We start from the raw sequence: 17,436 nt of genomic DNA, 5'->3' as shown, positions 1-17,436 counted from the left end.
GTCTGGCAGTGCGGATGCACAAAAACCTTTTGGGAAGGGAGGGAGGAGGGGTTTTTTCACGATTATAAGATATTGAATAAGTTACATCTTTGCTATATTATCTCAATGACTTCAACTCATTGTATATGAGCTGAAGTACACAGCGTTGCTGGTGGGAAATTCAAATAAATTCTCTAACAGTTAAATTTCTGTTGTTGATAAGAAATCACTACAAACTCAACATGTGATATTCACAAAGCATATTACTCCATCGCTTCCAGGGAAAACCCAGAAAGTGCAAAGGGAACATACTTACTCGAACCCTGAACACAGAAGAGTTAAGATAACCCTGTGGAAAGCAATCTTTTTAATAGCAGGCGCACGTGTAAGCACTGTAGTGATGAATTTTGGCACTACAACCTCAACATGCGATCCTCACAATATAGTAAACACTCAAATATTGTGGGTGTAACACTCCTGGGAAATGTGATAGTTAAAACCAAAGGTCTATGGGAAAAGGGGGGTTCAGTTCCTGGACTTTGAGAAAATATAGAGGAAGGCAGCCAGAAATAAACACATTACAATTGCAATAAACATGTAAAAAAATAAATATATACATATGTATGTATATATAGTCTTACTATCTATGTACTATGTACTATGTATACGTATATGTACTACTATGTACTATGTATATATATATATATATATATATATATATATATATATATATATATATATATATATATATATATATATGTTGTTGTTCGTCTTTCGGCTGCTCCCGTTAGGGGTCGCCACAGCGGATCATCCGTTATGATCCGCATACTGATTTGGCACAGGTTTTACGCCGGATGCCCTTCCTGACGCAACCCTGGTCGCCTCTGACGACACAGGGATAAGGATTGGGTTTCGCCATGATTCCGGGCTGCCCTACACCCTCTCATAGCGCGGCCCAGTGCAGAGCTCCCGTCTTCAAGCGATCCTCCAACCCAAGCCTCCGAGTCGCCGGATTACAGGCGCACGCCACTACGCCCGGTCTATATATATATATATATATATATATATATATATATATATATATATATATATATATATATATATATATATATATATATATGTATATATATATATATATATATATATATATATATATATATATATATATATATATATATATATATATATATATATATATATATATATATATATATATATATATATATACAGGGTAGCCCAAAAGTTACTTTACCCCTGATAAATTTCTCACACTTCCCTCAGTCCCTTCCCCTCTGCCCTCGACCCGTCGCCTGCTATGGAAGGCGGAAACACTGACTCAGAAGAATGATGGAGGAAATACAGATACAATAACAAATTAATTATTGTATGTACTGTACAATAAAAACTGTATATTAAAAGAGTTCAAGAACAATGCTTCACTGTGAATGGGTAGACTTTCAGGCCACCCTGTGTGTGTATATATATATATATATATATATATATATATATATATATATATATATATATATATATATATATATATATATATATATATATATATATATATATATATATATATATATGTCAATGTAACCTGGTCTGCAGATGCTGCTTCCCCAACGAGTTTTACATAATGGAGGCCGAATCTCCTTTTGAATTTCTCAAACCAGCCTTTACTGGCAGGAACTTGTGGGTTGCCATGGTTGAACTTGAGCCTTCAGCCCCAGGTTCCTCATGAAAGGGTTGGTAAATATGCAGTGATTTATTCCAAATCACCACTTCACCCAAAGGCACTTTTTTTCTGTGTTTGGTCCTTGATCTATCCTTTCAAGGTAAGAATTATGGAACTGGAATGAGACTTTTGCACTTTGCGAAAAAATGGCAGCAACTCTTACATGGATATTTGACTCACTTTTACGGCTATACCGCACAGTTGATTCATTTATCCTGTCATGGCAGCTCACAGGTTCCACACTTTCACCTGTTGCCAACTTCTCTAACAACTCCTTTCCTTTCATTCAAACCTCTTCATCTCACTATCTGCCAAGATCTTTCCTGGGAAAGGCAGATTTCCTAGCTGGCCTCCAAAGCCAGTTGCTGACTGGGTATCCTCCACCATGCAAATTCCTTCCTTGGCACAACTGAGCTCCTGACCACAAACAAATATTTTGTCCACAGCCTTATGGAGTACTGCTCTCGTCTCTTGGCTGGTGATCCCACCTCTCACCTTTCTTGGCTTCACGCTATGGAAACCATGGCATTTCGGATCATTGGTGTCTCCCTTGATGAGGCCGAGTCTTTGGCTGTCTCACTCTCTCACCACAGTCAGGTTGTTGGTCTTTCTGTCTTCGACCATCTCCTCTCTCGCCTCGCCCCCCCCTCCCCCCGATCCGTCTGCGATATGTCCCCCCCATATTTCCGCAGGGCGCTCAAGGTCTGCCAGCAACATCCTTCTGGTAAAACTACTAAAATCAAGAATCACTGCTCACCTTCACTCTTCCATTCCTCTTTTTCCCCAGCTTTGGAATAAACTCCCACACTCTCTTCAATTCCACTCCTCCCTCCAGGTCTTCAAAACAGCTGTTCACCACCATCTCATATCTTCCCCTATCCAAAACCACGACCTTTTCTACCCCCGCTAATCCACCCCAACCCCACTTCCTTCAAATTTCCTGCTTTTCTTCCTGAAAATCCCTGTTATGTAAGGACCTGAAACTCCCTGTCGTTTCCATCTTGTTCACCCTGTATACCCCACCCCATCCCTCTCCTTTCCACAGATCTATTCATGTCTCTGTTCCACACCGTATTTTCCACACCGTATTTTCCACACCATATTTTCCACACCGTATTCAGGGTTTTACGGGTCTCCAGGGTTTTAGGGGCCTTTAAAGGCGGCTGAAAATACCGAAGGACAATCCCCGGGTCAGACTTTGTCTGTATGCCAAATGTGGTGGTTGGCGGCCCAGCGCTCTTTGCAAAAAACACGAACATATGGACAGACAGACAGACAGACAGACAATGAAATTTAGTTGTTGGATATAAATATATTTTAAAAGTTCTGCTGGCTGAACTGTTGCATAGGCTCCACATTTTCGGCATGAGCTTGGCAGAGCTACAGCCCCCCTAAATCTCTGTAGGATTGTACTGCAGCCAATACTTGGAAGATAATTTAATTCTTACTTTTATTGATCGGTCCACCCTGGAGAGGTAACATCCACGAATGTGCGTTTCGGGTTTTGTTAGCCCTCGTCAGCATGGAGCAGATTCTCCGCTCTCGAATGCCTTATAGGTGGTACTGTTTTGCCAGCAGAGCATATTGTGGTGAATTGTGAAATGTTATTTGGAATGTTAAATAGGTATGGGCCAAATACCGACACATTCCTAATCATTTATTTGAAATATTCACTTTCAACCATGTGCTAGCTGGAGAAGCATGGTCATTAGGAGGGCACAGTACAAATATTTCAAAAAGACAAACTCCACATCGAAGGAAATTGTGCCGGTGGTATATTTAAAAATATCTTCTTCAATTATGTCGAAAAAGACCCTTTTTGTGGTTCGGGTACAAACCTATGAAGATGTGGGGGGCTCTATCTCTGCTAAGTCCATGCCTAACAGGTGGAGCCCATGCAACTCTTGAGCCAGAAAGCCTCTTTAAAATTACAATTGTTCCTGGCTGCCCCCCAGCAATGTTTTGTGCACCACAGACAGCTTGATGTGTGGCAGGCATTTCCTATTGGTCAGGATACATGCAGCAAGAGCTGGTGTGGCACTTGCTTCCAGGTACCCACTTCAGTGATGGGTTATGATTAGATGTACATATGTGTGTATATATGTATATGTATATATATATATATGTATATATATATATATATATATGACAGAGTTGTAGTAGGCCTACTTCTCAAACAATATATGACATATATGACATATATGACATATATATATATATATATATATATATATATATATATATATATATATATATATATATATATATTTTATGTTAACGTCTGCACGTAATTTGACGTTTCTCCTCCGAAACTGCCGGACGGATTGTCGCCACTTTCGGCATGCGGGTGCTCTGTGGTCTAATGAACAGCATGGGCTATGTGATATCGTGCCAGATCGACGGGTTTGGGAATTTTTGGCGATTTTCTAATTTTTACATTCGTTTGCATGGCGACGTGTGACGTCACCGCTTAGAGGCATAATGATGTCATGACATCATCTGTCATTCGCTGACGTCATTACGTCTGTCGTCGACTGACCGTCACCGCTGAGAGGCGTAATGCCACTCTGAGATAACACCGTCTGCAATGTAAAACCCTCTTCTGCACATGCCGACTACCTCAGAAGGTGAATTTGACACAAAAAATGCAACAAGAAACATTGTATATAAAGAAATTCGATAAATCACATTGTGAACACTGGATATATTGACGTCATAACGAACCCTCACTTTCGAAATTCGTGCAGAGAGCGGGTTTGGCTAGTATATATATATATATATATATATATATATATATATATATATATATATATATATATATATATATATATATATATATATATATATATATATATATATATATATATATATATATATATATATATATATATATATATATATATATATATATATATATATATATATATATTGTTATTTATTTCAGAATCTGGTCTGATGAATGCATCCACACATCCAGGTCCTCAAACAGTTATTTCCTGAAATGCATATTCAGATTAGCCCCCATCTCCATGTCTAATGGGATCTTAAATGTGATGCGTTGAGAAGGGTAAAGGATAGATCCCCTCTCTTATGGGAAGCTTTATTCTTTACGACAGACAAGTTTACACACATTTCTTTCGCGAGCTCTGAAGCCCGCCCTCATTTTTCCTCAGCAACGTTCTTTCGCGAGCTCCGACGCCCGCCTTTTTTGAGAGCGCACGGGTCGTCATGGTAACCGTGCTCAAGTGGGGTGGGGTGAGCTTTGGGCGGACACTGCGCCGCCTCGACGGCCCGCAGATATAAAACGAATGGAGGTCCGTTCTGAGCGGAGGGGAAAGTGGAGGCAAGAGAAGTGAAAGGAAAACAGAGGTGAAAGAAAGCCAGGGAGTGAGAAAACAAAGAAGTAAGCTTGAGAAGCGAGCAAGAAGCGGGTGTAAGCACTACCGGATTTAGGGATGGCCAGGTGGGGCCATGGCCCCAGGGCTCCCCACATTTAGGGGCCCCCCACAATTTCGATGACATTTTGAAAATCCCTTGAAAATGTGCTTCTAAAGTTTTATTGTCGGTGAATGAAGATTGTAAACTCTTTGTAAGGATATCTTTTCAAAATTGTCTGACATTGTGAGGGTCCTTTTCAACCTTTGGCTTTTTCCAGCCGTTTATTCCACGGTCCACAGAACGGATCCAACATGGTCAAAAATTCCCAGTGCAAGCCTCGGGCATTGGGGGCCCACATTCAGATCTTTTGGATCGATCATCGATGCTTTGGATGGTTGAGCGTAGCCAACTAACTACGGCACTGCCCGCCAGAGCCCAGCAAGCACAGACGGAATACAGAGGTCCGGCCAGAGGAGGGGTGAAAAGGTGAAAGTCGACGTGGTAAAACGAGGCCAGGCCAGCACAGCACACGGCGGCAGGGGTCGTATTGTACACACTGAAACTGCGGCTGGCAGGGAACGCCGTCAGTACCCTGCTTACTGGCGCGCACAGCATGGTAACACGGTGTGACTTTCTATGTTCCAGGTGTGTGAAGCATACTTGTTAGAAAGTCTTTGCTGTTTCACCATATGTATGAACGTTTGGTACTCTTGTGCCCATGAATGTTTCATGCAATTTATGAATACCATGTCTGTGTAGTGCAAGCCTTTAATTCTTACTTTCTTGGCGTTTTCCCTCCGGATATGGTGAGAGCTTCCGGTTTCATGTCGGTTGGTGGAAGTGAACCGTCACCATATTGTCTTTGCACGCCGAGCGAGACTTTCGTTATTCGTGCCATTAAATTAATAAACATTGTGCAGAAAGGGAACTTCGGTGTCTCGTCTCATGAAAAACGGTTGATCACGGTATTTTCCTGGATCTGCTGTTCATCGTTATCCTCCCTATTGGCAGACTTACCGTAGGTTACCAGAACCTACTTTTCAATACTTTGTGTTCGTGATTGTGGTACGTCCCACGTGCACTCTGACGATATCTCGGTTACTCGGGACCTCCCAGCTGCAGAAACCACAATGAGCGGCTTTGGTGACGACAGGCACAAATCCAGGGCTCCATGGAAATATGACAGTGGTGCTCAAAAGCGGAAACGTTCCAAGGAAAAAGATGAAAGACACAAGGCCGTTGTCGAGAAGACCCACAAAATGTCAGAGTTTTTCACTCCTGCACAAACAGGCGATTTGTCCATGACAGAGGCTGGAACACCAACAGAGACGGAACAAGCGGATTTGGCAACGCAACCCCGGTGTCAAGATTCGCCTAACACCTCGGAAGGTTCCACCGATGAAGAACATGCATCAGATGAGGAAGCGAGAGATATACTGACTGATCATGGACCTGGCTTTGCCAATGACATTGGATGTTGACTTTCTGAGCGACCGTCATCGGAGATGATCGATTTCTGGTCATCGCGAGATTTGGAGCCCCTGCAGAATTCAACTGGTCCCTTTGATTCATCCATACAGTTTGTTGAAGGTCGGAAACGCTGCTGCTCCAAGAATCTTTTTTACCGTAGACTACAAAACGGAGAGTCCGTGAAAAGGTCCTGGCTTTGCTTCTCCACATGAACCAGAAAACTGTACTGCATCGCTTGCAAGCTCTTTGGAGGCGCTACTGCCCTGGGCGGGGAAGGATTCAATGATTGGAAGCATGCCAGTCGTTCTATCGAGGTGCATGAGCGTTCGCATGTACATTGTGCGAAATCATCTGCTTGTCAGACATAGCAACATCCGCAGGTCGTGTGGACACTGAACTCGTCAAACAGGTGAGTGAGATTGCGTCCTATTGGAGGGAGGTCCTGAAATGAAGTGTGAGCATGATATCGTTTCTCGCTGAGCGTGGTCTGGCGTTCCGTGGATCGGATGAAATTGTTGGGTCACGGACGAATGGTAACTACCTTGGTTTAATGGAATTACTTGCGGAATACGATCCATTTTTGGCGCTGTACATTCATAAATATTCCAACCAAGGTAGTGGCGACACCAACTACTTATCATCTATGACATGTGAAGAGTTAGTCTCCATCATCGGAAAATCTGTTCTGGATAACATCGTCGCTCGTGTGAAAGAGGCAAAATACTTCTCTGTGTCAGTCTATTATACTCCTGACATAAGCCACATCGACCAGCTCACAGTTATTCTATGATACATCGAGAACGAGGCGCCATTGGAGCGTTTCATGACCTTTCTGAGCAACACAGGACACACTGGACTCCAGCAAGCGACGGCATTACTGGATTTTTTGAAAGCCACTGGATTGGACATCGCTAACTGCCGAGGACAATCTTACGATAACGCATCTATTATGAGTGGCCGATACAACGGGATGCAGGGAATGATCCAACAGGAGAACCCTCTCGCAATATTTGTGCCATGCGTGACACACTCACTGAACTTCGTCGGTCAGTCGGCCATGGATGCTGTAGACCTGCAGCAGCATTCTTTGAATTTGTGGAACAAGTGTATGTATTTTTCCAGCTTCCACGTCGCGCTATTTCCACGTCGCCAGATTATTTGATGACCTAAAAGCCAAAGGTCTGCAAGTGCCAAAGCGCATCAGTGACACTCGCTGGTCGGCTCATTATGATGCAACCTGAGCTCTTCGAGACAGTTACAGCAAAATCATGGATGTCCTCGATGAAATCGCAAACGATGAACAACTGAATAGTGAAACGAGAAACACCGCTGAGACACTTCACCAAACGATGTGCACGCTCGAGATAAGGTTCTATGCTGGTTTCTGGTCTACTGTCCTTGGTAGATTTGATCGTCCGAGTAAAACCCTTCATTCACAAGCTACCGATCTCAACACAGCCGTGCAGCTCCTCAAGTCACTGGCGAGCTTCGTGCAGACATTACGCAATCAGTTTGATACATTCGTTGTTGAGGGAGTAGAGCGCTCAGGTACGGAGGAATTCACTCGCGGATCGCCTAGACGAAAGCGTAATGTCCGCCTCGCTTCCTTGGACTACGGACACACTCCAGAAGGAGAACTAGATGCCGAGGAGTCCTTTCGCATCAGTGGATACGTTGCAGTGATCGACGTACTGCTGTCGCAGTTGGAAAAGCGTACAAACGCTTACAGCGAGATGAGCGACAGATTTGGATTCCTGCGTGCTCTTGTTCAACTCGAAGTGTAGCAGATTCGAGAGTCATGCTCGAAGCTCGTCGAGCTGTATCAGGAAGATCTATCACCTAACCTCACAGAAGAAATGATTCAGTTTCAAGCCATGATGAAGGAGTCAGAGCCAGACTCGGTCCGTACTGAACTCGAGATGTACAGTTTTCTCATCGAGCGAAAACTCACCGATACTTTCCCAAACGTAGAAGTGCTGCTTCGGATTTACCTCTCACTGATGGTGTCGAACTGCTCTGGGAAGCGCTCGTTTTTGAAACTCAAGCTTATCAAGAACCATCTTCGCTCCACGATGGGGCAGCAGAGACTGGTCAATCTGACCACCATTTCAACCGAATCCGATGTGCTCAATTCCTGCAGGTTGACAGTATTATATCTGAGTTCGCTGCCACGAAGTCGCGCAGGAAGCTTGTCCATTGATTAAGGCACCGTGTGTATGTTCATTGATGTGAATGACACTGCTGTATATTTGTGGTCGCTGGAAGTCGGCTATTAATCACCATTTCAGATTTCTCTTGTCCAGAGGGTTTTTAGAAGTTAGAAGATTTTTAGTCAAAGTTCGTAGTATGATTAATGACAGTGCGTCGTTTGATATTTTCTTATATTAGTCCATCTCTATCTCTTACTCTTGCGCAAACAGCATTTTTGTGATTTGATTTTTGAATGAGCTCAGAGATAAGTCATCAGCTCATAGATAAGTCACCAGCCATATCAATAACAATCCGTCTATCTTGTCATATTGTCAGATTTCATTGTAATTTGTGAACATGTATGCCAAATCATTCCTGATCAGGATCTGCCAAATCTATAGATACAAGTTCATTTGTTGATGAAAAAGCAGTTATAATTTAAGTTGTTGATTAATCTCCAAATTTTGGGGGCCCCCACAATCATTGTGCCCAAGGCCCCCCACATGGTATATCCGGCCCTGGGTGTAAGTGCACAAAAGAGGAGAAGGAAGCGAGCGTGTGGTGCGTGTGTGGGTGTGGGAAGCGCCGCCAACAAGTGAGGCACGGGTCGGTCACCAATACCAGGGTCTAAACCCGCAACAGACAATCTCGGTGCCCTCCAGACATCGACTAGCATTCAGGGCTGTTCGCGAGATGGTGCATGGCAAGGCTGGGTGCTGGCGACGGACGTGACACACACGCACACATTTCAGGACGTTCTCACTTCACGGACGACTATTTTCTGGTGAGCGAGATGATTCTCCCCCCCCCCCCCCGAATGATCTGTTGGGTGCCCATGTCTGTGTTTAGCTGTAAGTAAGTCAACTCCCAATAAGAATCTGCTCTTTGTCTATTTCCTGGCATTTTGATTTATTTTGCTTTGAAATGTATTCATTATTTACCTCAAAAAATAAAAATTTCTTTTTATTTATTTATTTTATTATTCATAAATTATTTGTCGATTTGCAGCCTGTCCGTGTTTGTCCTTTCCTTCCATTGGTCTAGCATTGTCCAAACCTAGATAGACTGGGAGGTAATTACCACAGATTTGACCAAAAATCGTCGGCACGCACCAACAGTTAAAACGCTTGGCCGCCCTAATTAAAATCTAATCAGATAACATTGGTGCTTGCCGAGGGCGCGCTCCCCACTCAGGTAACCACATGACCTCTAGTTAAACGGAATAATTAGACGGTGGACACTGGTACTCATAGTTGACTGGGTGGCGTTCGTGGTTCTAAAATAACCCACTACACCACAACATTAATTGTGAGCGGTGGCTCCAGGTCCGGCTATTCCGAGGACAACCGGAGATTGATCCCTGAGTGACAAGCTGGTGTCTCAGTACCCGTGGCCGCAACATTAATATATATATATATATATATATATATATATATATATATATATATATATATATATATATATATATATATATTTATATATGTTGTTGTTCGTCTTTCGTCTGCTCCCATGAGGGGTCGCCACAGCAGATCATCCGTTATGATCCGCATAGGTTTTACGCCGGATGCCCTTCCTGATGCAACCCTGGTCGCCTCTTATGACACAGGGATAAGGATTGAGTTTCGCCATGATTCCGGGCTGCCCTAAACTCTCTCATAGCACGGCCCAGTGCAGAGCTCCCGTCCTCAAGTGATCCTCCAACCCAAGCCTCCGAGTCGCCGGATTACAGGTATATATATATATATACATATACATATATACAGTAGACTAGGCGTAAGTCAGCAGCGTGTCACTCGTCACTTCGCCTAAGTCGGCAGCGTCAAAAAGTCCCGAATTTATCAAATGTTAAATTGACTTACAGACTTTGAATAAAGTCTGTAAGTCGTCATCTCTAAGTCGTCACTTTGTCCAAGTTGTCAGATGTTGTCCGTTCCTGCTTAATGCAAACTCAAGTAAATTACCACGCCTAACTCGTCACAAGGAACTGCTGCCTCGTGAGAAGCCCGATTTCATGGAATCGTGATGCGCGGGCTATTTATAACTGCGCTCCGTTCAGCTCAGTCAGCGCGCCGTCCCACATGCATCTGAAGAGGTAGACAGGCTGAGCAATGCAGTCTCTGGCAAAGGAGTAAAGGATCGATCGAGCTTAGTGTTGAAGTCCGATCATGGTTTTATATTTGTTTGTTTTGTACATCACCACACTCACTTACACATAGGTATTGAGTGGTAGTCATCACAATGACTGTGTCATGTAATTTGTCGATGGTATTGAGTTTTTCATTCCATAAGAAAACTCATTTTTGCATTCATTCCAATGAATGAATTCTAACAGCCATTCATTCCACATTTGTCGATGGTCATATACCATCACCGATGGTATACGAGTTGTCTTACAGTTGTTCATTGTCTTTACTTTTGATAAAGTGATTCATGAATTCCATCTTTGCTTGATCACTTTCCAACTAACCAATGAACCCCCACCTCTGCCCAGAGGATTGTGTTTCCCTTTTGGTACAATAGCCGGCTTAGAGATTGTTGCGCCCTCTCACACATATGTGTTCAGGCCACGCGCAACTTCATCCTTCACCCCACAGTCATCATGAATGTTCGCATACGCGTAAGTCGTCAAATGTCTAAGTCGTCACTTTTTTCTTGGTCCCGATGGTGATGACTTACACCTCGTCTACTGTATTATATATGTATATATATATATATAAAGTATATATTTATATATGTACTATATATATATATATATATATATATATATATATATATATATATATATATATATATATATATATATATATATATATATATATATATTTTTTTTTTTTTTTTAATGTGCTCAAGGCTGGAAGGATTGCCTCGAGGAAAACGCAAATTCGCCACTAAGCTGCTTTGCCTGGGTTTGAATCCCGACGGAGCTATAAACTGTCATCCCAGTGTTTCACAGGTGGGTGATTATTTATCAATATGTGCGCCCAGAGGGACGTTAATCTTGGCATCCCATCTCCCGGCATTAGTTGTTTGGCATTAAAGATCCCATGGATCACCTACTCTTTGTGAAAAGTCGGCGAGCTATTGCCGGCACCATGTTCAAATTGCTGCACTGACTACTGATGAGAAGGCATGGAAAACCACTGAGTCCTAGTATAACCCTTTCCAAGAAACTGCTTCAGCAGCACCAATGCTCTGCAACAGATCATCGTACATTATAATCAGAATAATGTGCTCAGCCAAAAAATACAGTTCAAATTATTATTTTTCAACACTTCGCTTTCATATAGTTGTTTAAATCCAATTAATAGAAAGCAGAACAAATTCAAAATAAAACACTAGCTGAACTATCACAGAATAAAGTGAAGCATTTCTCTTGCTTATATACTGTATTTGCTCTCGGAAGAATTCATTTAATTGTTTAAAAAAAAATTATTTTGATGTCAAAAGGACAACTTGGATCGAGTCCATGATTGCACCATCCATGCTGTGATATTCTACTTCAAAATATTGGTGACAAAACAATGAATATGGAGTAAATCCCCCCAAAAAACAAAAAAACAACAGCTGCATTAACATCATCCATAAATGACACCATTACCTGTAAAATTTGTACTTTTGGGGGGGGGGGGGAATCCGTAAACTTGGTTCTGTAACAATTAAAGGTACAAGGACGAGAAGAATATATTCTGAGATGTGAATTAAATAACTGTGTGCAGGGTATAAACATCAGAATAAAATGGTTGGAGTTATCCAGCAAGAAGAATTACAAGGTGTTGACGTTTCAGGCTTTATCCTTTGTCGAAACAAAATAGAGAGACGGAAAAAACCACGGTAACCCGATGCTTATTGCTAAAATAGTCAAGATGTGATTCTTACAGGTTGTTTCGCTGCCCACAAGAGAGTCAGACACTCCATCTGGATACACAGCAGAGATGGACACGTCGTATTGTGTTTGGGATGTGAGTTCAGGAAGCACAATTTGTGTGTCGCTGCCTCCAACTTCCACCTGAGGAGACACGTAAACAGCCAATTCACTTGATCATCAGTTGTCATTTATTGTTTTTATTGGGGTTGCATGAAATACAGACATATGAAACCCTCTAAAGAAATTCTCCAACATGTAATGAGCTTTTTGTTAATGTAAAACATGTCCTCGATATTGGGATGAATTTTCAATACAGAAATTTTCTTTTAATTCTGATCCCTGATTTGCAGTAAAAACAACCGCAAGATCTAGGTTGTTCTCTTAAAAGTGATTTTCCATGTTTTACCAGATTTATATTTCATAAGAAGACAGTGATACATGATAATAATGTATTGGATGAGATTATACTCCTGAGGAAATCTATGGAGAAGCATACACACACACACGGACACACCTGTACCCACACACCTACGAGCTTCCGGTAAAATGGAGCATACCCACACACCTGTACCCACACACCTACCGGCGTATCTTCAGCACAGCTACGGGATCTCTGTGTTTGCAGTTGCCATGAATGCCACAGTCATGGAAGAAATGAAATGCAAAATTTTCGAGATTGATACTTCAACAAATATGTTACAGTTGTGCCTTGGACCGTTTCCTCCACTTGATCCCACCATCATGTTCATCGAGCTATGCCGAGTACATTAAAAGTACAAGGACGAGAAGATGCTATGCCGATGACAATGTTCATAGAACTATGCCGATGACTGCTGTCATCCCAATGACACCTACTTTGGTGACACTATGTAGCAAGGTGTGTAATTTGCCTAATTCTACCAATTTGGTTTTTCACACTAACATTTGTTTCTTCCTGACGTCTTTGTTCTTCATTGCTTTCACATTTCTTTCTAAAAAAAAATTTCACCATTCTCTTTATTCATTCTAATTATTGCTTTTTCGTCTCTTTTATGTTTAACCTCCGCCATCTTCGAAGATGGATGGAGGTTACTGTTTTCACCTCTTTCTGTTTGTTTGTTTGTTTGTTTGTTTGTGAACAGTATTACGGAAAAACTCCTCGACGGATTTCGACGAAACTTGGTGGGGGGGGGGTTAGGTATGGTCCAAGGATTATGCCATTAAATTTTGGACTTGGTCCCCCCCCCAAAAAAAAAATTGTTCGAGAAATTTTTTTTTTTGCACTTTTACATGTTTTAAGTGATTTCCAACCCCCCCCCCAAAAAAAAACATTTAGAGAATTTTTTTTTTTGCATTTCTGCATGTTTTAAGTGATTTCCAACCTCCCACCCAAAAAGAATTGTTACCCCCTCCCCAAAAAATTGTTAGACAAAATTTTTTTTTTGCATTTCTACATATTTTAAGTGATTTCCAACCCCCCCCCCAAAAAAAAAAATTGAGAAAAAAAATTTTTTTTTGCATTTTTACATGTTTTCAGTGATTTCCAACCCCCCCCAAAAAAAAATTGTTGGAGAAAAAAATATTTGCAACTTTTTTAAACAAAATTTCGAATTTTTTTTGCATTTTTACATGTTTTAAGTGATTTCCAACCCCCCCCCCCAAAAAAAAAAATGGAGAAAAGAACTATAACTGTCAGCATTGTTGACATCATATTTAATGAATAAGATATAAGGTTCACTTGAGTGACCCAGCAGTATTGGCGGCGGAGGTTTTCACTCTCCCGAGTGCTCCCACTCTAGTTTACTCTCTTTTCCTCTCTTTTGTTATCTATCTCTCTAAGGAGAAGTGAATTCTTGCATAAATTTTTCTGTGAGGCTCACTTGGCTGCACTTGGATTGGTTTGAGGGTTGTGGAGTTGGGGCTGAAACCCCAACCTATCCATGTTCCACCTGATGACTACATCTTCGCTTTTTACTTCTTGCGGTTCCTTCTTAGTCTTCCATTTCATCCGAAACAATTTGGAGTGCATAGCCTCACCTGGAGGACATGGAGAATACAAACTTGTCCAAATAACTTGCATTTAAGGATGATATGGCATTTGAGTAAGGTGCTGTATGCGAATGGCTTTCCAGAGGCAATTCTTCTAATTGATAGGAATCCCACTCAGCCAAGAGAAGAGCAACTGGTATAGATTATCCAAGGAAAGATTAGTTTATGCTTAGTTTAGCCCCGTTCTATCCTGGTTGGTCCAAGCGAGTGTGAAGAATCTTAGAGGCTAAATCACAGTTAAAAATCATCGTGAGAGCCTTAAATCACAGTTTAAAAAATTAAAGGGTTTCTGTTCATACACATCCAACTGCTGGGGCTGTGAAGAATCAAGGCTGCTTACCAAAAACTGGTCCGGATGAAATAACATATTTTCACGATTCTGGGAATAGTGAGGTTTACCTGACCATTGCTCAAGTATGTCTCACCAGTATTGCCAACAGCCAGAGCAAAATGGTTGCCAAACAGTATTAAATTTAACACAATGGATTCTGCGGAATTCCAAGCTCTCAAAATGATTGGAATCTCTCGTGATGAGGTCGGAGAACAAGGTCTCTGACTTTCATATCTCAGACAAGTCAGTGGTCTCTGTTCTATACTGTTGTGGGCCGGGGTTCGGTAAAACCCACTCCGTGGGAGTACCTTCTGTGCAGCTTCCCTTCGCAGGGCAGCTCACCAGATGACGGGATTGAGGCAAAGCCTTCGGGACCCCCAATCTTTGATGATAGGAGGGAAACTACGAGGTAACATTCCTGGGTCCGATTAAGGGAGAGTGTGTCGGAGTGGTGCTGAGGTGTCGTCCACCAGACGGCGGTCTCCTTGGGTTAATCTGAGGCGGTCCCTTCGGGTCAGTGCCTGGAATGTCCTATCCCTAAGAGAGGATGATCACCTGTCTCTGTTATCATCTGAGCTTAAGAGTTTGGACATCGGTATAGCAGCACGCTCTGAGGTTCGGAGACTGGATTGTGGCGAGATAATGGTGGGTGGTTACACCTATTATTTGTCTGGTAGCTCTGATGGTTACCGTGCCCAAGGAGTTGTTGTAGCCATGTCCAAGAAGCTGACCCCAATGATAATTGAGGAAACACCGGTCAACGAGCGTATTATGAGACGAAGGATTCGTCACGCCTTGTGTGTCATTTCCCTGGTCTCTGTCTATGCTCCGACTGAGGCGAGTCATCTCACCGTGAAGGACACATTCCACGCCACACTCGAGTCTGTGGTTGATCAGTGCCCCAGACGAGATACACTTCTAGTCTTGGGGGATTTCAATGCATCGACTGGAACTAATAGGGATGGTTATGAGATGTGTGTTGGTCCCCATTGGTCAGGAACTATGAACCAGAATAGCACTAAGTTCCTTGACTTTGCAAGAAGTCATGGACTTAGGGTGGCTGGTTCATGGTTTCGGCATCCACAAGCTCATCGCTCGACTTGGTATACCAACGCTGGCGGTGTGGCAAAGGAGATCGACCATGTCCTCATTGACGGTCGATGGAGGATGATCCAGAACTGCAGGGTCTACCGGAGTGCTCAGTTCCTCAATACTGACCACCGGCTTGTTGTAGCAACTCTAAAGCAGCACCTTCAATCTGGGAGAATGGAACCATCCCAGCCAAGGCTGGATGTTGGCAAGCTCAAGGATGAGAGGGTAGCTGAGGAGTTTACGAACAGGCTGAGTGGACATTTGGGGGTCTGAGTGCTTTGGGGGGTCCTGAAGAGTTGTGGAGTGCCTTCACGAGCACCATCCTTGATGTTGCCGGTGGATGTCGTGGAAGTCACCGCAGGGCAAAGAAAAATTTTGTCTCTCAAGGGACACTGGATACCATTGACCAGAGTCGCAGGGCCAGGCTTAATGGCAGAGCTGAGCTGTTCAGGGAGCTGAGGCATAAAACTGTGCTTGCACTAAGGGTGGACAAGGAGGCCTATATGCGAGGAATCTGTGAGGGGGTAGAGCATCACCTGTGGACAGGTGATTCTCGTACCGCTTCCAGGGGAATTTGCGCATTGCGTTCATCCAAGCCCATCCCTCGGAGCACTGCAGTTGGAGCAGAGAGAGGTAGGCTCTTGACAGAGGAGTCTGAAGTGAAGGCCCGCTAGGCCGGTTACTTTCAGCAGTTGTAGCAGGCTGATCCACCAGCTGTGGAGTTGGACATCAAGGGTGTTACAATCTGTGATGCTGACCATCCAATCAACTGTGGTCCACTTTCACTTGTGGAAACACGGGCTGCGGTAAACCGGATGAAACGGGGTAAAGCTCCAGGGGACTGTGGCATCCATGCTGAACTTCAAGGCTGGTGGAAATGCTGCACTCGTGTCGTTGCATGCAGTTTTGTGCTCTGCCTGGAACACAGGCAATCATCCCAACTGATTGGAAGAGGGGCCTTGTTGTCTCTCTCTGGAAAGGGAAGGGTGATCGCCAAGACTGCAACAACTACCGGTGGGTGACACTCTTCTCAGTGCCGGGCAAGGTCTTTGCTCGGATAATTCTTAATAGGGTTCGCCATCATCTGCTTGAGCAGCAGCATCCAGAGCAGTTAGGCTTTACACCAAAGAAGTCAACAATTGACCGTATCCTTGCTCTTTGGATCCTCACCGAACACAGATGAGAGTTTCGGCAGGGGCGGCTTGCAGCCTCTGTTGATCTCTGTAAAGCGTTCGATTCAGTGAATCAGGATGCCCTCTGGAGGATTCTTGGTCTTCGTTGGGTGCCACCAAAACTGATCGATCTGATGTCTGAACTCTACTCTGGTACTGAGAGTGCTGTGAAATGTGGTGGCACCATCTCTGACTTATT

The 17,436-nt window shown here is 43.1% G+C and overlaps 1 protein-coding gene across 3 annotated transcripts in view; it reads right to left on the bottom strand.

Moving 5' to 3' along the window:
* The window catches only part of LOC147027132 (collagen alpha-1(XII) chain-like), a 365,482-nt gene that overhangs the window by 117,223 nt on the left and 230,823 nt on the right, over positions 1–17,436 (bottom strand). For all 3 annotated transcript variants that reach the window (XM_085883313.1, XM_085883312.1, XM_085883314.1), the window contains exon 35: positions 12,626–12,755. In XM_085883313.1, coding sequence (XP_085739439.1) covers positions 12,626–12,755 — 130 coding nt within the window. The remainder of the gene's footprint in view (positions 1–12,625; positions 12,756–17,436) is intronic.

Source organism: Eptatretus burgeri, chromosome 5, assembly GCF_056783735.1.
Source record: "Eptatretus burgeri isolate ZD-2024b chromosome 5, Ebu_testis_v1, whole genome shotgun sequence".
Lineage (NCBI taxonomy): Eukaryota > Metazoa > Chordata > Myxini > Myxiniformes > Myxinidae > Eptatretus > Eptatretus burgeri.
Note: the sequence above shows the minus strand (reverse complement) of the source record. Positions and strands in the feature narration are given on the sequence as shown.